This window comes from Fragaria vesca, linkage group LG2 (genome assembly GCF_000184155.1).
Source record: "Fragaria vesca subsp. vesca linkage group LG2, FraVesHawaii_1.0, whole genome shotgun sequence".
Classification (NCBI taxonomy): domain Eukaryota; kingdom Viridiplantae; phylum Streptophyta; class Magnoliopsida; order Rosales; family Rosaceae; genus Fragaria; species Fragaria vesca.
The window spans coordinates 5,504,527-5,526,158 of record NC_020492.1 but is presented as its reverse complement, the minus strand read 5'-3'; the positions used below and the strand labels follow the sequence as shown (position 1 = coordinate 5,526,158).

Below are 21,632 nucleotides of genomic sequence, written 5' to 3'. Positions count from 1 at the left end.
GAGAGAGAGAGAGAGAATTTGAAATATGATAGATCAAAGAAAGAGAGAGAAGATATTTTTGGTTGAGTTAGTGGTAGTTTTATAGATATTTCAGAAAAATTAGTTTTTTGGGTATTTTGCGTAAAAAATTGCTGACATGGCATGGTACTATGAACTTTGGGTCTAGGCTTATGTCCTTATTTATTTAAATCTGTTGAAATGTGGTTTTCTGTTTTATGCAACTGTTTAGGGTAGTGGGATGTCATTTATAGCTTAGGAAGTGGTTGAACTTCACTTATCCCTTAATGTTGGATTGGCCGGTCTTCATGAGCTTGTGTTGGGCTGCCTTGTCACATCACGTGAGGGCGAGTCTTAGCGGCTTGAAGAGAAATTTGGTGTCTACTAGTAGTTGTCTTGTCAACTTTTCATCGGTGAAGTCGCTTCATGTTTATATAACGATTAGAGCAGATCCAAGCTGAGTTGATTATGACTAGGCATATATATATTTTTTGGGAATGAAGAACTTCATTGATTAAGAATCATTACAATCATGAGAGAGTAACACCTCCACAAACGGAGGAATAACATTAAAACATCATTAGAATACAACGCTACTTTGGCGTCCCTGGTAAGAGATTGTGACACCTTATTGACCTCACGTCTGACATAACTAACTGTGGCAAAGGATGTTTGAGTTCCGAAATAAGAAAACCCAACTCTAAATCAAGTGATTGACCTGTCACAGCTTGTACCAACTCCAAGCAATCAATTTCCACAACCAAAGCTACCAACTGATAGGACAAAGCACGCTCTACTCCCAATATCAGAGCTAAGAGCTCTGCGTGCTTAGCATAAGTAACATGGGAAAAATATGACGATATCAAAGTCATTGTAAAACAAGCAAATATATTTTCCTTTTCTAATTCTCAACTATATGTTTATCGATCAATCATACAAATTGGAAACTGGTTCCCCTATACTAGCTTGTTGGAGTTAGCAGAAAACTGCATGGTTCAAATGTTCCCATTGTTAGACCATAATTTACACATATTTGTATTCCCTTAAATTTTGACTTTAACTTGTTTTTGAGTTCAGTTTAATTTTCACTAAATCATTTATCTAGGTAAAATGCAAGAGTGAAAGAAACATTAATTTTTGGTATTAATATGAAGAATCGGAGTTAAGAAGAATTGCGGTTCAATGTGGAGCGAAGCATAAAATCCTGAATTCCGACGAATCACCACAAACGGCAGCTCACCACCACTTTTGGTGGTGCCATGGCTTTTCCGGTCACCATGAAGGAGGAGCAAGGATGACAAAGAAGGTGGAGTAACATCTTTACTTCCATCATATTATTGCTTGGATAATAGACATCATCATGCTTTAAACATCATCATTGCCTACTCTAATCTATGTCATCATTTCCCTATATTTTCTCTTGACTTTTGTGAGCTTTTCACCATTTCACACTCTTCTCTTCTCTCTCCCACTTTTCACTCATCTATCTCTATCTATATAATCAAAGTTACATACACAACACCCATCATCCACTCATTCACCCTTTTCTCTTTTCCTCCATCTCTACCACTAAACCTCCATCTCCTCCTCCCAAAATCCAAACTCATCTTCTTCCTCTTCCTCCCCCAATCTACTCCATCACCACCACCATCTCTAATCCCAAACCTCCATTAACACCACCACTACTACACCATTTCTCCACTCTCTTTTCTCTATCATTTTCTTCATCCACTCCACCTATTCACCCAAAGCATAGATCAAGCTTCATTACCTTTTATCATCAAATCTTCAAGAGCAAGAAGGAGATGGAATCACCACCATCACCATCACCACCACCACTAAGACGTGAGCTTGGGGATCAATCAAAACACCACTAAGCCAACTCTCTCCCTTAAACTCTAGATCTATTTTTATGTTTAATTTGATTATGGAGTTTGTTTATGTAATTATGAGTGAGTAGTACTTTGTTAGGGTGGTTGAAAACCCTAACCAATCTTGTATGGATTGATGCTATTACATGATGTAATGCAATTTAGTTAACATTCGTACATACTAGTTCAAGAGTTGAATGCATATGCTTAGACTTTACCACTTTGAGTATGTGTGTTTGCCATGACATGTTAATGTTTAGAGCTTGGTAATATTTGAATGTTAAAGTATGAAAGCACAGTAGGTGTGCATGTAGAGGTTGTGAATTACAATCGCTTAAAGATAAGCTTAGTTGGTTTGCATAGTTTCTTCATCTCCAAACTTTATACACTTAGGATAATGCATTAGATGCCTAACCGGATTGAATTGCATAACTTAAGTAGTTAAGTACTACACCCGAGAAGGGTTGCTTGATACCACAAAAGGAGCATGTCCCTTGTCATACATGAGAGGGATGCAAAGAGAGACATTAGTTGATTAGCTTAGCATCATTCATATTAATTTGCATCAATATTTGCAAGAGGTGTTAGTGGTAAACAATTCGAATCCTAACACCATTTATTAGACCACTAGTTTAGTTTAGAGTAATTTAGTTTACATTTGAGCATTTTGTTTAGTTTAGTTCACAACTTCAAAAACCCAAAATCAAATCATTAGTCCATCTTGCACATACGCACCAAAGCTTAGATTTCCTTGTGTATTTAGGTTTGTGATTGTATATTTGCATATTCTAGCTTTCTAAAGGTTAACACCCTAGCTAGTGAAAGGAATTCAATCCTCGTGGGTTTGACAACTTTTTTTAAATCCAATACTATTATTTGTACCCCTTATACTTGAGGATGACTTTTCGGCTAACACCCATTGCCGAGTGTACAACCCTCAAGGGCTAGCATTCTAGCTGCGAAGAATGCTAACGTTAGATTCCTTGTTGTTGTCGGTGATTCTCGCCTTGTCATTTAGTTCCTTAATGGACTGTTTGAAATTTTTTTTAAAAAAAATAATAAAATTACAATGAGGTGCTTTAGGTCAGCTAATATTTATCATATTTAAATGTAAAGCCTACGCAGCTTGAGAATGAAAGACCCCTAGCCAGGTCTTCGAAGAATGGAGGCCGTACCCAAGATTTGAAAGAGCATCCGCTAAGAAGTTGGCTTCTCGGAAAGCATGAACAAAGTTGATATTATCAAACTCACTAGCAACATGAAGGACATCTCAAATATGGGATTTGAGACGCCAATGGACTTCACATGCATTATTAACGCAGTTGATCGTTAAAAGAGAATCTCCTTCAATCACAATAGACTTGAAGTTAAACCTTTTAGCATCAACGGGACCATCTTTAACGGTACAACATTCAGAAACCGTTTTAAGATATCAAGATCATTGGCGACTCAAATCGCTTATTTGAGATATCAAGATCCTCTATTTGACTCGAATCGCTTATTTACATCTATTTCCCAGTCTATTGTGAGTCGAATTCACGACCTCGCATTTACAAGGAGTGACTTATGTCATTAGTCCAAATGATACTGGACATATATGTTTTTATTTTTTGAAATATTTAATGAAAATTTTTTTTTCTCTAAAAACATAGGTACACACCCTTATTTAACCCGCACTTAGGAAAAAAGATGACCCGTTATGTAAAGACACAAATAATTGATAAACATTACCTTATATTGATTTACAAGAATGAAAAGAAAGTTACCACAAAATCCAAATCAGAATTACTAGAGTTGGGCGCGGTTCGGTTCAGATCGGTTTGAGGCTTAAACCGTAACCGAACTGTTTTTTTCGGTTTTAGAATATTTCAAACCGTAACCAAACCGTTTTTTCGGTTTTAGAATAATTCGGTTACACAATTTTTTGGTGCGGTGCTAGTCGGTTTCGGTGTGGACCGATTTATTTATTTCAACAAGTAAGGGATGTCCAAATGTTTGCCTAACAATTTCTATAAGGCATGAACAAATGTTGAATGCAATTAGAGTCTATACAAGTCTACAAATGTCATCCAAATATCAATTAACTAACAAAAACATCATATTTGATCACTTAATAAATCAACATATATCAACTATCATACAAACACAACAACTTGCAAACTACAAACTTGAATATTACAAACCAAATCCATTGATGGGAAAAAAGGAAAAAAAAGGGTAATTTGGTGCAGTTTGGTTTAAATCGGTTGAATTATAACCTAAAACCGCAACCAACCCGCTTTTATACGGTTCGGTGCGGTATGACCATAAAACGACACTGTTTTAGTTCGGTGTGGTTACCAAATTGTTTTTTCCGGTGCTGTTCGGGTCGGTAACGGGTGCAAATCGCCCACCCCTAAGAATTACTGACCAAATAAGAAAAAGTTATCCCGGAATGTAAACGGTAAGATAAGGAGTATTAAGCTGACCTGGACTTGGAGGACTACTGTACTAAAACCCAGGAGAGGACCAGTGAGAACCCTACAAAAGCCTCGCATTTGTTTATACTCAACTTATTAATGGCTTCTTCTCTTAAATCGGCGACTGGTTTTCTTCACCTGAAGAACCCTCAAACCCCATTGCTTTTCCGGTCCCCGGCTCAAAAATCCTCCCTTTCGTTCAAGAAATTGACTCCAATGGCTTCTCTGACCACCGCCAACACCACCGTTGGCCTGGCCAAAACATTCATCAAACTCAAGGAGCAAGGCAAGGTATACAATTTACGGATTGTATTTGTAAAGATTTTATCTTTTGGTGATTTTGCTGTGCCATTACTACTTGGATATTTGAAGCGCTGTTGAGAAATTTGCAGACCCACCAAGTTCATGGCTTTCATTTGGTCTCAATCAATAGGCAAATGCACATATTGTTTTGACATTTCCCTGCTGTCTTCTGTATTGGGTTTATTGCATAGTTGGGTTTGGGGAAGAGGGTTGTGATTGCTCAGACCTTTGATTGAAGTAAATTATGGTAAAATCAAGGGTTCAGAGTTGTAGTAGTTTAGTAGATTAGTTGGTCAGAAGATATGATTTGAACAGTTTTGAGCAAATTTTACTTGTTGTGCACTATTTTTATCAGTTAAATATCGGAGCAGTTAGGTTTAACAGATGAATTTTGTTTGAGGATCAGGATTTGTGGTTGATTTTAGATGGGATTGTTTATTTATGAGAATTATGTTGTTTTGCTCAGAGACGTGCTTCTGTGCAGGTTGCATTAATCCCTTACATTACTGCTGGTGATCCTGATCTATCAGTCACTGCAGAGGCATTGAAGGTGCTGGATTCATGTGGATCGGACATAATTGAACTAGGCGTGCCGTACTCGGATCCGTTAGCAGATGGGCCTGTTATTCAGGTTGATAGTCTAGTATCTTGTCATTCTGTATTCTCTTTGACAATTGATGTTCAACTGGTTCCTCTCCTTTTAAGTTTTAACCTCTTGTGGCATTTTGTAGGCCGCGGCCACTCGTGCCTTGGCAAGAGGGACTAATTTGAATGCAATCTTGGCAATGTTGAAGGAGGTATCTCCCATGCAATCTTGTATTGTCTGATAGTTGTTAACTTGCTGCTAGAATAAATGACCAATTTCTTGTAATATTATTACTGAAATTTGCATATGAGAAACTTATGCTGCTGTAGTAATATCATATTTGTTTACAAGTGAAAACATGCTGAACATAACTATTACTGTGACTAAAAATGAAATATGCTGTGGTTGCTGCAACCTATGAAATATGGATCCAAGCATCTAATTTATTCTCATATTTCCATACTTCATATCTCTATCTGATGCACAAATAAGAATTGTTATCATATCAATAGCAGGAACCTGACTCATACTTTCTTATGTACTTCTTCCTTAAGTGAAGCATGATATACATACATTGTGAAGTGGCCAGCATATAAAGTATAACAACTTCATTTACTGAGTCAACTCTCTCTCTCTCTCTCAATTAAAATAATCTTATTATGTACATATTGGTGAATGTGTTGATCAGGTGATTCCTAAACTGTCTTGCCCGATTGCTCTTTTTACATACTACAATCCTATTATGAAGCGTGGTGTTGGAGAGTTTATGTCCACCATTCAAGACGTAGGTGTACATGGTACGTATAACAATGGTTATGAATCTTATGAAATCTTCAATATAATAATATTCAGAAACTTCTTTAACTATTGGTCATTATATGTAAATTAGTTGTTACTGAGTTCATTTGTACATGTTATTTAGGATGTTACACCTAATGATGTGTGTCTTCCCTGATTGTACTAGCACCTGCTAATGTAAATACACATATTGTTATAATTACCACCAACTTTTTATTGCTACTTTCCCAAGGCTGTTCATTATGTTTCTCGGGCCAGAAAATTTATTCTATCAGCTTACAATAAGAAGTTGCAAGGTGCTGGTGGTTTCTAATTACTCATTTGCGTGTCATTGAGATTGCACATTATAATTTCCTTAGCACAAACCTTTTTACATATAGATGTTCATCATAAGAAATTTGACTAGATTACTGATTCCATATCCGTTTGTAGGACTTGTGGTTCCAGATGTCCCGTTGGAAGAGACGGTCATTTTGAGAAAGGAAGCCTTGAAAAATAATATTGAATTGGTTCGTTTCTCAATACATTTTCCTTTACATTCTCTTCGAATTTGTGAACAGTACGTTAGATGATTTTATCCTCACTTTTGGATGTGATTCTAATACTTTAGATATGCTTTATGATTTATAGGTTTTACTAACTACTCCCACCACTCCAATGGAGCGAATGAAGGCTATTGCAGAAGCCTCCGAAGGCTTTTTGTACCTGGTAAGACTCCTATCCTTATGTCCTTTAATTTATTTTGAAATCTTGGCCTTTTCTCATAAATCATGATATATCACATATATACTTGTTAATATGCTCTAAGTAGACTTAAGAACCTGTTGTGCATAGAAAGTGAAGCTATTGTGCAGTAGCTATACTTGATATCATGGAAGTAATTACTGAATGTAGGTTTTGCAAAGTTCACTGTTTTTTTCTTCTTGAGGTTGCTCCATGAACCTATATCTTTTATTTATCAAGATTATCTCATGTATATATGGATTTCAATATCTCATTGCTAAGCATATGCATCATTTTGAATTGTAGGTGAGCTCAATTGGAGTTACGGGGGCACGGGCATCTGTGAATGAACGAGTTCCTGCTCTTTTAAGGGAAATTAAAGAGGTTTGTTTTCTCAGTTGCTTTTAATGGTGTAGGATTTCATAGAAATATATGTTGGTAGAGAATTCAATGATTTTTTCAGTTCTCTAGAACATGACCTAATGACTACCATGTTGTTTGATGGAATGGCATTTGACTATTTGCATGAAAAAAAAGAAGAAAGATATCAAATACTTGTTTGCTGAGCAAGAGCTTGATTTTATTTGGTGCTTAGTGCAATTGCGCAAGAATTGATATAAATAATCTTTTTTAAGGTCATTTAAAAAATTAACAGTTCTGTGTATAAGAGAAACATTTAGGATGCAATTGAGCACTGGGACTGGATTATTTGAGCAGCTGGCCGAAATAACATTAGCAGTTGATATAGTTTTTTTTTTCGACTAATATGCTTGTCTTTTATGTGGCAGGCTACATCAAAGCCGGTAGCAGTTGGTTTTGGCATTTCTAAGCCTGAACAAGCGAAACAGGTTAGTAATGCCTCAATCTACATAATGGTTTAGGTTGCTTATACCAATAATGAATCATGAATGCTTTACAGGTAGCGGGGTGGGGAGCTGATGGTGTAATTGTTGGTAGTGCAATCGTAAAGATCTTGGGTGATGCCAACACTCCCGAGGAAGGACTGAAGGAACTAGAAATCTTCACCAAGTCGTTGAAATCTGCACTCCTTTAATCACATTTCTTGTATTTTTTTTCCTTTCTGTTCGAAACCACAGCTGAATCCTATGTAATCCAGAAGTTCTCCTACTCGGAGCAAGTGCGCTCAATGTAGGCGAAAACCCTGCAGTTGTAATTTTTACACAGACCTTTGTTGCAATGTTGAATGAAGATCCCATTTTCACATCTACTATTTTATTTACCATCAGCCTATCAAAACAAAAGTTAATTCAGTTATATGATTCTTCATCTTTTCTTAATCTCACAGCAGGAACAAGAACTAAAAAGAACCAAGCAAACAGCCTTCCCACAACAACGAAGGTACAAAACAGTTCAGCTTCCAGTAACCGTCAAGTCGGTCATTTGCGCGCCAAAAAGCTACAGAACAACTTCCATCAAATCAACGGCCAAGTAATAAAGGAAAACTACCACTGTTAATAGTTAATACTGTTACACTGAACTGAACTCAGAGTTAATCAGTCCGCACGTGTCGGTCCTCGCTTTCATATATCATATTTGTCCTCTATTCCGCCGTCACTACCTCTCGGGTACCCTAACCTACACTCCGTACCACACAACTCCGCCAATCTTCTTCAATCAGAAACCAACACGTGTCCAGTGACCTCAATTAACGGTACCAGATGACAAAGTCCAGCTATTACCGTGTTGCGCAAAGCACCTGATCCGGCTCTACTTGTCCGAAGTCCGATACATTAAAATTGGGAGAATCATAGTTGGTGGGCTCTTTTCTCTCTCAAACACAAAGACCACGCGATCACATCCCGGAAAACGAGAAAGCCGCCGACTATGCATTCGGCTTTTCCGGCCGACGAAATCTCCGACATCTCCGACACCTTCTGGGCCTCCTCGCCGTCTCTCCCCATGAATCGGAGCGCCTCCGAGTGGGCCTTCGAGCAGTTTCTCGAGGAAGTCGTCTCCCCTCCTCCGCCGCCACCTCCACCGCCGCCCGCCGCCTCCGCCCACTCCTCGACGTCGAAGCGCGAGGAGGTCGATGAGGAGGTCGTCGAGATCAAGAAGCCCGATCGTCTTCAGCAGCAGCATCTCAATTGTCCGCCTCCGCCGCCGTCGGATCCGCCGTCCACGGCGCAGATTAACTCGGATCAGTACCGCGAGCTGCTCAAGAGCAAGCTCAATCTCGCGTGTGCTGCAGTCGCCCTCACTCGGGTAATTATAATTTTCCATTTCTTTTTTTTCAATTTTGAAAATTTTATTTTTAGTTCTTTAATTTTCTGAAATTTGTGTAATGAATGTGATTGCAGGCTTCGTCTTTGAAGCCTGTGGATTCTGATAATGTAGCGCAGACTCAATCTGTAGCGCCACAGCCTTCGCAATTGACCACTGGGCTTCATAAGAAAGGTGTTGATTTTGATATTGGTTTATGCTTAATACTTTCAGAAAATGAGTAATGTTAGTGTCTAAATCATTTTAATTTGGAATGTGCTAGGTGCTGGTTTGCCGCAAAGTGAGGCTGATACTAGCCCGCTTGGCATTCCAGCATTACCTGCTATTCAGAAGAAAGCTCAAACAACTAGTGGATCATCGAAAGATGACTCGGATGATGATGACCTGGAAGGGGACATTGAAATTACTGAGAATATGGATCCTGCTGATGTGAAGCGCGCAAGGAGGTGAGTCACTTCATTTTGTTTTTATGTCGTTTTAGTTGTATTATGTCATGTACACCTGTCTTTGGTTAGTAAGTAGTAAGACTTGGTGTTTAGGGTTGTTTAGGTGTGCTTGAATGTTACGGACAAAACAAATTGAATGCCTGGATGGTGGTCAAACATGTGCCTCACTTGGGAATCAGTTTTGTTTTGAAGCAAAATGAGTAGATTTGGAATGAGGGAATGGTGTCTGTTACATGAATTTCCCCCTGATGAATTTGTTTGACAACAGGTTTGTTGTAAAAATTGTCAACTCTGATATCAGGAATTCAACAGATACTACTCTCCCCATAAGCGAGTTAATACCATATTTGGTAAATATAAAAACATAGCCCTTTATCAATTGACATGTTGATGGTGCTCAGGATGCTGTCGAATCGAGAGTCAGCTAGACGCTCTAGAAGAAGAAAACAAGCACAAATGACTGATCTTGAGACCCAGGTGCTGCTCCTTGTTTTGATTTGTAATAGTAAAATCATGCTCTCTTCTTCATCTTTCCAATAGTAGTTATTGTTAGTAGAGACCATTATGGAGTTGTATGTTTGGTTTCATATAGGCTGGCCAACTAAGAGTTGAAAACTCTGCACTCTTAAAGCAACTCACTGACGTGAATCACAAATATGATAATTCAGTTGTTGACAGACGAATATTAGAAGCCAATATTGAGACATTAAGAGCAAAGGTACATATACTTGTGTGCCTGCTTTTCCCTGGTCAATATATTGTTGATTTTTATTTTTCATACTGGTTAACACTCTTACATTCTCTGAAAATATCAGGTGAAAATGGCAGAAGAATCGGTTAAGAGGAAGACAGGGATCAACCCACTTCTTCTAGCCATGTCTAATGTAGTACCTAGAGCAAGCATGGCATCAATAGGCAATCCAATGGATGCATCCGCCAATTCTTCTGTGCCGATGCAACCAACCTCCAATCATCTCTTTCATCCAGTGGCTCCTAATATCAACACTCCACCACATCATCAGAGATTAGATACCACCTTCCCTGGAAACCACTCAATTCCTCTGGTTGGAAACCAACAGAGGGGCAGCAACACAACTGAAGTACCTTCAGTTCAGCACACAGCTAGCATAGATCACATGCACCAGCAGCAACTCCTGCCAGGAGCAAATCCGTGTGAAGCATTGCCGGGTTGGAACCCTCAGATTCCCCATCAAGTACCCAAGAATAAGTAGAACTGAATGTAGTATTGTAGTGCCTTTTTTATCCCTCCTGATTTTACTGCTGGGGATAAAAAGCTTGATTGGATGTTTAAAACATGGGAGTACTTTATTAATGAATTTGAATTTCTACTTTCCTATTTGGGATTGAGACCTCCAGTACTGCGGAAGTAAACCTTCCAAAGCAACTAGTTGAACCCATCTGATCGCGGAGGTATTGGGATGCGCACGTTGTAAGCTTACACAATTCATTCACAATGATGATTCTGTTCACGATAGAGGACTTCGGAAAAAGATTTCTTTTTTCTTAATGGTCTTAAAAGTCTTACATTTGAAAGAAACAAGAAAACATTATTACATGAACTGAAAATAATGATACGAATGGTACTATGTTCATTAAATTGACTACTGTATTTTGGCACCAGCTTGGAGACCTGATTGCACTTTGCTTTCAAAGTGAGATGCCAGCCTGCAAGAAGAGATAACTCGATTGAAATTATAATTCATGATAGATAACGATCAAAATGACAAGGGATACAAACACCATGCCTTCTTGCACACTTGTAATAAATAGTATCAGGAGAATTATAAGTGCATGCATTTGCGAACATCCTCTTGGCATCCGCAACAAACATCTCAAATGTTACATAATACTGCTCTGACTCTACCCTCTTTGACATTGTCTTTAGATCTGCATCATATTGAATATCCGACAACACAAAGTTGAGAAATAATGCAAAATTTAATTAATTATGCTAAACAAAACTAGGACTAAAAATCTATCCCCTTACCATGGTTTTTCGAATGAATTAAGTCTGTGAAAGCTTTTAACTCAAAATGTAAAAGCCAAACTATGCCACAAGCCCACAACCCAAACCACATCATCAGAGTCAAATGGAACGTTACATGTTCCAATGAAAACACTTTGGAACAATTCCATACAGGACCAAACTAAAGTTGGTGGCCATGATATAAAAACCATTCTGTCGCATAGATTGAAACAAAAATAAAATCCTTACCCATAGGATCTTTGATAATGTCATAATAATCAGGAACATCACGTGCATCGACTGGTTCCTTGAATGGCCACGCATCAACATGGTCATGCATAGACTGCTTAAATAAAATGTTATTTGGTCAGAATCTACGAAGTGTTGACAATAAGAAAACAAAAAATTGTCATGTTCATCTACATAGATTTTGAACTCACAGAAATACGTGTGAAGTAATTACAATAATTCTAAATACCTTTCTTTGTATTCATTAAGGGGAAAACTATCAAGAAACCTCAAAGCCTGTTATGCATTATGTCATATCCTACCCCTGGTTCCTTTAGGGGACACTAAGATGATAGCTTAATATGACATCTTTGTATACATTCTTTTTTGTAAAGGGTATACATTTCTTATTTAATTGAATTAAATTTAGTTTACCCCATTGTGGTTTAGAGGTGAATTCATGTTAGTCCCTAAACTTTCAATTTCATCAGATTACCCCCCGAGCTCTTGTTTTTCTGATAATTTAGCTTCTCAACCCCCAAAATGTCATCACACGTCATCAAATTTCAACGTCCCAATTGGACGGAGCCAATTGGACGGAGCATGAGTAATAGGAGACGGCAGACAGAAAAACAAGAGCTCGGGGGGTAATCTGATGAAATTGAAAGTTTAAGGACTAACATGAATTCACCTCTAAACCACAGTGGGGTAAACTGAATTTAATTCTATTTAATTTAAGGAAAAGTCAACAAATGATTTGAATAATATATTAACTTAAGAGGCATGCAGGTGAGAAAAGCTTTGCAACATCCATGCAGGTAAAAAAAAGAGAGACACACAGATGCAAATTTCTTTTGAAAGTCCAGCTTCCCATTATTCCTTAGGTTCCAGCAGTGTATTCATAGCTTGATATGGGTTGCAAAATATACTAGGTCAAATGGAATTATCTAATAAGATTGAGATAAAATCAAATTTGAACTTAAGAAAGAAGAACTAAAAAAATGACCTTTAGAAGTGCACGCATGAAAGCAGTCAAATGCTTTTTGGCATTCTCTGTGGAAGCTGTCAATGCTCCAAAACGTGAATGGCCCCATTGATCAGGGGTCCACCCGGCCTCCCCTATTATCAGAATGATCATAAACTTCAAATTAGCACTCCAGCATCACAAACACAAACTAAACTAGCATCTCAGTTGATGAGTTCCTTAGGGTATAAACAAAGATACTTTCATGATATTAGTGCTTCTCTCGTGATTGACTGTAGGTAGCATATCTATACTCCACCAAAGTCCTATATGACTAGTCTAAGTTCCAAGTCTTCTACAATTTCAAGTGTTCTGCAATCTACAAGTTTCAAGTGTTCTGCATCCTACTTTATAAGATAGTTAAAAGTACTCTTGCTTATTAGAAGCTAACTTTCAGGTGGTACATACTGTGCATCTAGTCCCAACTTCATTCCAATGCTTACTTACACTAATGTAAAAAAGCCCAAACCTCATAGTTGGTGTAATATGTTAGACTCCTGAAATTGTAATATGTTAGACTCCTAAAATATGTCCAGTAGCCTAGTTTATACAATACTATTAAGTACTTTAAACTGTAATAGTAAAACAAAATTTTCTTGTTTTCAAACAAATCGTTATGATTGTAAATATTTAACTTTCAACTAGTCTAGACATACATAAAAAATAAATAAAGATAATTATTTTGAAGTTCAACATTTAAGGCTGCATTCAAACCTGAAAATCAGTCTAAAGGTTGTTTTGGAAAAGAATCAAAAGAGATACACCTACAGACCTACTGATCCAAGAAGTACATAATGGAATGCTTTGTTAAGCAAAATTACTTACTTAAGCCAGGGATGTCCTCGACCTTGATGAGCTTTTTAGGAATACCAGCTTCTTTCTGAATATATATAAATTCAAGTTCAGAAATAAAGTTTCAAGAAACAAAGAAAGGCACAGCAAAAAAGTGCCATGCAGCAGATTCTCAGTAGCGGTCAGTAGCATGTTCAATACTCAACCGGTTACTTGTTCATATATGAAAAACTGTTGCAATCGATTAACATAGGTATAGATAAGTTTCAGGATATACCTTTTGGAAATCAATGCCAGGATAAACAATATGACAATTTGAGAGCTCTCTTATCTTTTCATCAATTGCCTACAATATGATAAAACATGCAGAAGTCCAGGTTAGAGTAAATCCATGTTGGTGCAGTATACATGCTTTGGTATCCACCATCACTACTTTAAGATGGAAACACATTTAAACATTGATTATAAACATCTCTATAAGCAAACAAATTGATTATTACCTGCCTTTGACGACGAATCATAGTTGATAAATCAGTATATGGAAGTTTTGGGTCTATTTTGCATTCCATTAGGATTCCTCCATCATAATCCTTTATATAGCTGCAAACCATAAAAAAATGTGGACATTGATATAAAAAGATTCTCCGACGCAGTAACATATAATCATCTAGAAACACATTACTAATGAAGGACAAGTAGCTCACACACTCATTTTTTATCTTATATTTCCTATTTTTCTTGGGATACATTTGACTTAAAAATGGTAACTAAATGTACAGAAAATAAAGCAGCAGTTGTACCAATGCTAGGTCCCTTCGCCAAATTGACACCAAAACAAGTTTCTTTATTCGTTTTATCAGTGACAGGTTAGGCACAAACTCCTAAATCTGAAAACAGAATATGATAGTCTTCATACAATTAAGGTGATGCATATAACATACCCATGCCATCTGTCCTTCTCCAAGTAGATCTCTTTCGTAAAACCCTGCAAGTAAATGAATAAGATTTCAGTCCATCAATAAGGAGCACAAAAAGAAAGAGATTCGAATAAAGTACTTCAAAAGCTGAGACTTCAGACCCAAAATTTCTAAAGCACATATAGTTTTGCCACTATTAGTTTATGCTGAAGCAATCAGTATAAATCCTTCAAGAAGATTCAAGAATAGATAAAGAGACCTGTTTAATAAAATAGCCAACAGCATTATTGTCAGCATATGTCAGGAAATGGGTTAGCCCATCAACATCCCGTGCATGCTGTTTTAAGTGATTCATAAGTCTGGTGCCATAACCTTTTACTTGTTCATCAGCTGTGATTGCGCAAAAAGCTATCTCTCCGAACCTTTGGCTGTAATCCAAAAGCAGAGTGTTGGAAAATGGGGGACTGTGGTAGCTCGTAGATGAAACAATAACAGTAATGCATGAATTATCTAAATTACCATAACTTTATTCCCCTTTCATATACAAAGATACAGAAGCTACGATAGATCAAAGATTAAAAGAACATTTGTTAATACTGCACAATGGCTTGATGATTTATTACATGTGCAATCTCTTGGGTCTCTAAGACTACCAGCACCGACTGTATAGTACCACTATCTTATCATAGATATTACTAAAAGTTCCTGGAAGTTTTACAGGAACAACAATGAATAGACAGAGTTTGGCAAAGTTCACTACATGGGGGTGAACCAACTTCGAAGTGCCTAATCATTACATGTTCAAGCTCTTCAGGCATATGAACCCCAACTAAACTGCTAAGTATTTAAGTATCTAATAATAGATCAACAGATATGATCAAAGAGTTTCTGGAAGTTTCAGAGGCACAGACAGTGAAAAGAGTTTTAAAATGCTACAGACAATTCAAGGAAGAAAGATACTAAAGAGATTGCTTAAGGGTGCCAAAATGAAAATGGGATTATGAAATAACAATACAGTGGTAGTTCTGACAACAGAATAAAACCCGGAAATGTAGTGAATGATTTTACAAAATTGATCTAGTAGTCCTTCTTATATAGATTGAGATTTCATTCGAGTATACAGTGCAAATATTAGAACCTTAAAGTTGTGTGTAAGGATGTGTAGATGGAGAAAAAGGTATAAACTTTACCTGACATATGGTCGATAAGTTATGCCACCAACAACATGATTACGTCTGATAACCATAACCGACTTATGGCTCCTGTCATCCGAATGTGAAGACCAGAAACAAATTTAGAGGATATATTAAAATCAACTACAGATAGATAGCATGAGCTATTGAGCTAGTCGCATTACCTATCCATAACCAGTCGAACAATGTACTCCTTGGGCATGTTTGGTAGTTGCCTGGCAAATATGTTCTTCAATCCTACCAACCTGAGATAACCAAAAGTATAGGCATAGATTAAACTCCAAACCAGCACATAATTCACATAAAAACTAGCTCTAGCTTCCACTGATTCCGTTCCATGTTATTAACCAAAGTTGATCGGAGACAAATACCAGATCATATGCTCATCTACACCATCATTCGAAAGCGTTGCAAACTTGAGCCTCCCCGCTTCCTCCTAAAATTGGTCACATACAACAATACAACTTCATATAACAAGCAAATTACACACTAATCCATAATGCTCAATTTCACATAAACACAATGTGTACCTCTCTTTTCAATAGCTCTTCTCTAGCGCTATAAGCTCCACTGGTTTGTATATTCTCTGTGAATATTTTAGTTGCGTCCTCCTTCACCATTATTCCCGGCACCGACGAAGTAGGCCCCACCGCGCCGGTCCCGGCATTCCCGCCGCCGTCCTTAACTCCACCATCCGAATTCTCAATCTTAACGGTCAAATTCTCCGTCTTGAGCTTCGAATTGCGCGCCGAGGCCGCGGCGGAACCGCCGCTGTTGTCGAGGCGCGCCGCGGTGAAGTTTCGCATGGAGGAGTCGTGGTCGAAGTCCTCGTCGTCGTCGCCCAGGGCCTCGGACTCATCGTCGGAGTCGGAGTCGGCGCCGCCGCAGCGGGCGGAGATGCTCTCGAGGTCGTCGTTGGAGGTGAGGGCGCCGTCGCGAGTGTCTGCGGAGAAGGAGGAGGGAGGGAAGGGAGGCGCGTGGTCCTCAGACGCGAGCTTGCGCTTGTGGATGGAGGAGGTGGCGGAGGCGGAGGCCGAGTGGGACGGCGAAGGGGACTGTGAGCTCCGGGAACGGTTGGACACGGCGAGGTGAGAAGAGTGCGTGTCCATTGTTAACTCGGGCCGGGTGAGTTGACTCGGGACCGAGTCAAAGAGTTTAGGGTCGTAATCAGTTCGAACAGAGAGAGACCATGGAAGATGAAGAAAGGGAAGCAAGTGCGCAGCAGATGGACCCTAAAGAGGTTTGAACCCGCCCGTATTAATGACCCGCCCCGCGAACCCGGTTGGCCCAATATCCATAACCAGCAACCATTTCTTTTCTTTTTTATTTTTGGGATGAAGAAGAGCCACTTAGATATTCCTCTCGCCAAGTTTTCTATCTTCAAATAAATCAGGGGGAGGGGGAGGAGAAAGTTGAGATGTCCTCCTGGTTCCTCCATTCCCCATTGTCATTTTGATGCTTTCAGAAGCAAAGGCATAGGCCGTTGACGTACAGAGATTCCTCCTAAGGTCGGGTATGGATATTTAGGGCGGGGTGATACAAAGCATTGTCGTCACCAAAGATATAAGTTAGTTATGGTTTCTCTTTAAAAAAAAAAGTGGAAGAGCAAAAGGTTTTTTAAACGTCGGAAAAACAATACGTCTTTATTGATAGTTTAGTGTAATGTAGAGTTGTAGACATGTAGTACAATATAATTGAGTGCAATTAATACAATGACTAGAAATATGTCGATGAATATTTAAATCACATTAAGAACAATAAAATGCGGAACTCCATTGATGGAAACTTCCACATCCTTAAAAATAAGCATAATGTGCGAAGATGGAGACAATAAATTTTTCGGATTAAGTAACAATATTGAGGAAAACCCATCCCCGCCATGTCCGTTGGCATCACACATGTATTTGGATTTTGAAATTAGCTTTAAATATCAGTTGATGTTACAAATTAAAGAAAATAGTAGTCACAGAAAATATGACGGGTTCAATTCACTTACCAACTTCACTTCTTCATCTTTTGTTTTCAACAACTCAAATAACAGAACATTCTTAATTACTTTACTTTATCTCAATATCTTTCCAGAAAGAAGATCGAATGAGAATACTTGATCCAAACCGGTTAATCACAAATTATTCTAATGCATCTCAATAGCAGAACTGAAAGAAATCATACGAAAGATCAGCGCCGCGCGAAGTTCCAGTATATAGCTTATTTCACCCCTATCTGAACTAATAATAACCAAGCTTGCCCAAGTACCACAATGCTCCTTCTGCGGCGTGCTCTGCTGCAGCTTTCTTTGTCGAATGCGGTGCACTAAAGCATTCCACTTCTGTGTTTGGCTCTGAGGGTTCCTTTTTTGTCTCCATATCGACCTTGAAGCCTTGAAGGTGAACCTGAGAGGTTTAATCAATTAGATATATGATATTGGTTAGTTCACTAGCTATCTGCTAGCAGCTAGCTAACAAAAACACCGGTAAATTTGTTGATATGATGAATTTACATCCTCAGGTGAGACGGCCCTTCCTCTTTACAGCACTCATAAACAGGTTGCTTCAATTTATATGCCTCACATAGATTCTTCAGTTGTGATCTATTGTTCAGCACAACCTACACAAACAAATTAATTGAAATGAAATCCCAGCAGTACTACTATTTAAGAGAAAAAGGGAAATTGCATAGACAAACTAAATTAATACAAACATGGCCTTTAAATTAAGCTTCAATTATTAATTTAATAGGACTTAAGAGTTAAGCCTCACTTGCTTCTTTGCCGACTTGGCCTGTTGCTGATCATGAGCAGTTTCTGCATATTTTCACAGGTGAGATCGATAAAAGATACTTAGAATCTGAAGGTACTGAAACGTGATGCAGAGACCGTTTCAATCCTCGAAGAACTGACAGAAAATTAACACAGAATACCAGATTTTTGACGCTGTGTAAAAACCTCAAAATAGAGGAAAAATCACAGCGGAGCACAAGCTCAGAAAACGAACTCAACTAGATGAATTTGTGTAGAGTCTTAGAACCACTTTGTAAACCCTATACTATTACAAATCCCTATCTCTAGGCAGAACGTCTTCTCCTTGCTTCTTCAATGAACTTCTCTCAACACACAAGAGAATCACAATCACAACTACAACAAGTCCAACTCAACAAGGAACATTTGAACTTGTATATTTAGATGAGCAGCGGAATAAAAACAATTTTCTCTTAGACGCCAAGCGTGCAGAGACCAACCCCTTTCATTTGTCATACGTCCCTTTTATACAGCAACAAGAACCTCACGCCAGCAACCCTAATCCCTGTCTCAAGAAGGAATTTACATCAGAGTTAAAAACCTTGTAATAATAACAAGATATTTAGCTATTTAAACCAAAAAAGAATATCCTATATAAAATAGGATTTCTTTCTTTCCTTCACACGGCTAGCATAGGAGACCTATTCAAAATAGATCTTCTTTCCTTTATTTGATTCCACAATCATATCACATATTGTGATCCTAACCAAGTTAGGACTCAATTAGTCCCACGGAAACATCACCTGCAAATAACTCATTCCAATTATAATATCTAACAATCAAGCATATGGAAGAGTTATATTAAGAACACATGTATATGCATGTATGCATATCACAATTAAGATCAATGACATAAGATCTTATTGCCCTGCATTAATACGATATGATAAACCAAACATCATAGAACCTAATCAAAATAGGATTCTTTCCTTTCAACTAAATATCAATTAATCATATAATCAACATGAAAATCCTAAAGACTTAGGATTCACATCTTCTGCAATATATTAGCTTGATATGATTATGAAACAATTTCTCAATTAATAATGACACAGAATCATGTGATCTATTATCAAAGATGTCATAAGTAATAGCCTTAACCACTTAGCACGTATTATAGTTTTGATATAGTCATATAGGAATGCCAACCAAAGTTCATACCAACAGAATCAATATTTAAGCAAAATATATGGTGATATGATTGGTGACCCAGGACGTACTAATTTCATTCAATTGATTGATACAGTATGTTTCTTTGGCAAAAAGTATATTTTCATTGATATGTAATAGATAGATATCGTTCAGATAGCTTGGTGTCTGATGAAGATTATACCTTTCGTGTTCACAAGTTCTTCAGGATTAGCAGTACTGTTACTCATGTTGATTTGTTCTCAACATGTTGATTTGTTCTTCAAATGACAACTCTAAACAAAATGAGCTTTCAGGCGTTCAGATCGAGTCAGATCTGGATTTAGGCAAATGAGGTGGTATATGTGTTTATGGTATGTATATAGGAAATCCACACCCTGCAATACTTAAAACGTGTATGAGCAGCAGAAATGTAACGGCTAATCACTCTCCATGTAAGCTGGAATATTTAGTTGGCTGTTAGCTAGCACTATGTCTTTAAAATTTTGGGGTAATTGTTAGGAAATTAATCTCCACTATGAAATTACGTACTAAAACAAGAGATGAAATGATAAAAATAAACATGTGAATAAGCCCGTAAAGACATAAAATTTCATGAGATTCGACCAAAATTCTTACCTACGAACTTGAAGAGTTTCCAAGTTCTTATCTTAGCTAATGAGAGATTTATACATGTACAAGATTCGTAGTTTAATCATATCTGATACCTCTTGTACCCTAAGATATAGCTATTCACACTCTCGATCACACAACTCGATCACTTGATTTGTTGCTATACACGAAGACCATACTTTTAGCTTGTTAACTTAACCATGCACAAATAAAGATACGAATGCATGCACTTAAAATAAATATAATAAATTCGCGTACCTCATGCACGATATCTCCACCATTTTTTTTCCTCAAGAGGATTGTACAGTTTGTACTAGCTCTGATCGCCTTTGATTTGTTGTGAAAATAGAAAGATTCAGCTCATGTTGATTTTTCGTTCTAGGTTTATTTTAAAATTTGAATATTAGCCGGTAAACTCGAAAAAAACAAAAGAGTAAGTTTGCGCGTCATTTAAAACCAAGGGGTGTTTCCTTCGATCAAGGGTGCTACACTTAACAAAATTAAGCATCTCTTTAGCAGGTACATAGGCATTATAGTGAAATATTGTTGTTACAACTCCGTGGACATATATAGGCATTTTGCCAATCGTCCCAATCGACATTGAAGCCACTGGCTATCACCCTCCAACAAGGACAAAGATAGCTATATTTATTCCCACACAAAACAAACACAGACGAAACATATATAGCTAACAAAGATTTTATTTAATAAGGTTCTTGAAAAGAGTTCTGGCCAAGTAAGGCCTTATTTAGATTTGGGGCATAGCAGCTTGTGCTTGCCAGTACTTAGTTGATACAGTAGTACACAACGTTGTACTTGCGGGTCTTGCGGCATTTCCTCCGAGGAGTACGATCTTTAGAGCAGATGCAGCAGAAGACTAATCGGAAGGGTTGGACCAGGAGTGCGTAAAAAACAGCTTCCAGCGGAGAGAAACTGATCTGGGTTGATTGCTGGCCCCACGGGGGACCTACTAAGCTGGATTGTGGTCTGGGTTAATTCTCAACCCAGGTCTCACTCTGGACTGATTTATGAACGGGCCCACTGACACCAACTTGCACATGGAGGAAGAAATCATGCACATGGGCAGTCAGCTTTTCCCCAACGGGTCTTTAATTTGGGTCGTTCAGATCAAGATCTGACGGACCAAATTAAGTACCAACGACATTTTTTGAACAGAAAAAAACAAATTCATAAAGAATAACGGGCAAATGTTAAGGGCTGTAGGATTGAGATCTGATGGCTCCAAATCCATCCCAACGGATTTATTCCATTATGCAGACAAAACTGAAATTTAAAAAAAAAAATCAACAAATTTTTTCTATAAATACCTTACTACTCTTCTTCACATTTCACACTCTTTACCTATCATATCTCTTCCTTCATAAAAAAAAAAATCTCTTCCTTCTCTTCTTCTTTTTCATTTTTCATTCATCAAATGGGAGAGGTGGGTAGTTCTTGGACCACCCGAGGAGGAAGTTACAATTGTGCGAATCATGGGCGACGGTTACC

At 37.9% G+C, this 21,632-nt stretch overlaps 3 protein-coding genes across 3 annotated transcripts; 2 read left to right on the top strand and 1 right to left on the bottom strand.

Annotated features, from left to right (window-relative positions):
* The first annotated feature begins 4,384 nt into the window (after positions 1 to 4,384).
* On the top strand, positions 4,385 to 7,965 carry LOC101298079 (tryptophan synthase alpha chain, chloroplastic-like). Its single transcript, XM_004289851.1, has 9 exons — positions 4,385 to 4,618; positions 5,115 to 5,261; positions 5,362 to 5,427; positions 5,905 to 6,013; positions 6,447 to 6,523; positions 6,645 to 6,722; positions 7,044 to 7,121; positions 7,526 to 7,585; positions 7,657 to 7,965. The coding sequence occupies exons 1-9, from the start codon at positions 4,427 to 4,429 to the stop codon at positions 7,789 to 7,791; spliced, it is 942 nt and encodes a 313-aa protein (XP_004289899.1). The 5' UTR covers positions 4,385 to 4,426; the 3' UTR covers positions 7,792 to 7,965.
* Positions 7,966 to 8,560: 595 nt separating this feature from the next.
* Positions 8,561 to 10,772, top strand: LOC101297199 (light-inducible protein CPRF2-like). Its single transcript, XM_004289848.1, has 6 exons — positions 8,561 to 8,960; positions 9,056 to 9,152; positions 9,241 to 9,424; positions 9,826 to 9,901; positions 10,017 to 10,142; positions 10,240 to 10,772. Exons 1-6 carry the CDS (start codon positions 8,583 to 8,585, stop codon positions 10,654 to 10,656), a joined length of 1,278 nt encoding a protein of 425 aa, XP_004289896.1. The 5' UTR covers positions 8,561 to 8,582; the 3' UTR covers positions 10,657 to 10,772.
* Positions 10,773 to 10,947: 175 nt separating this feature from the next.
* LOC101295183 (histone acetyltransferase GCN5-like) lies at positions 10,948 to 16,674 on the bottom strand. The gene is made up of 13 exons (XM_004289842.1): positions 16,096 to 16,674; positions 15,937 to 16,001; positions 15,730 to 15,810; positions 15,563 to 15,634; positions 14,632 to 14,800; positions 14,397 to 14,440; positions 13,956 to 14,055; positions 13,733 to 13,801; positions 13,489 to 13,543; positions 12,646 to 12,758; positions 11,661 to 11,754; positions 11,191 to 11,332; positions 10,948 to 11,110 (listed from the first exon to the last, which is right to left on the bottom strand). The coding sequence occupies exons 1-13, from the start codon at positions 16,672 to 16,674 to the stop codon at positions 11,047 to 11,049; spliced, it is 1,647 nt and encodes a 548-aa protein (XP_004289890.1). The 3' UTR covers positions 10,948 to 11,046.
* Positions 16,675 to 21,632: the final 4,958 nt, after the last annotated feature.

Coding starts and splice junctions, on each gene's coding strand:
- LOC101295183 (XM_004289842.1), bottom strand. CDS start 16,674: ATGGACACGCACTCTTCTCACCTCGCCGTGTCCAACCGTTCCCGGAGC. Junction 16,002..16,095: donor AAGAGCTATTGAAAAGAGAG/GTACACATTGTG, acceptor GACCAATTTTAG/GAGGAAGCGGGGAGGCTCAA. Junction 14,056..14,396: donor GAGAAGGACAGATGGCATGG/GTATGTTATATG, acceptor TATGGTTTGCAG/CTATATAAAGGATTATGATG.
- LOC101298079 (XM_004289851.1), top strand. CDS start 4,427: ATGGCTTCTTCTCTTAAATCGGCGACTGGTTTTCTTCACCTGAAGAAC. Junction 5,428..5,904: donor TCTTGGCAATGTTGAAGGAG/GTATCTCCCATG, acceptor TGTGTTGATCAG/GTGATTCCTAAACTGTCTTG. Junction 6,524..6,644: donor TGAAAAATAATATTGAATTG/GTTCGTTTCTCA, acceptor TATGATTTATAG/GTTTTACTAACTACTCCCAC.
- LOC101297199 (XM_004289848.1), top strand. CDS start 8,583: ATGCATTCGGCTTTTCCGGCCGACGAAATCTCCGACATCTCCGACACC. Junction 8,961..9,055: donor CTGCAGTCGCCCTCACTCGG/GTAATTATAATT, acceptor ATGTGATTGCAG/GCTTCGTCTTTGAAGCCTGT. Junction 9,425..9,825: donor GATGTGAAGCGCGCAAGGAG/GTGAGTCACTTC, acceptor GATGGTGCTCAG/GATGCTGTCGAATCGAGAGT.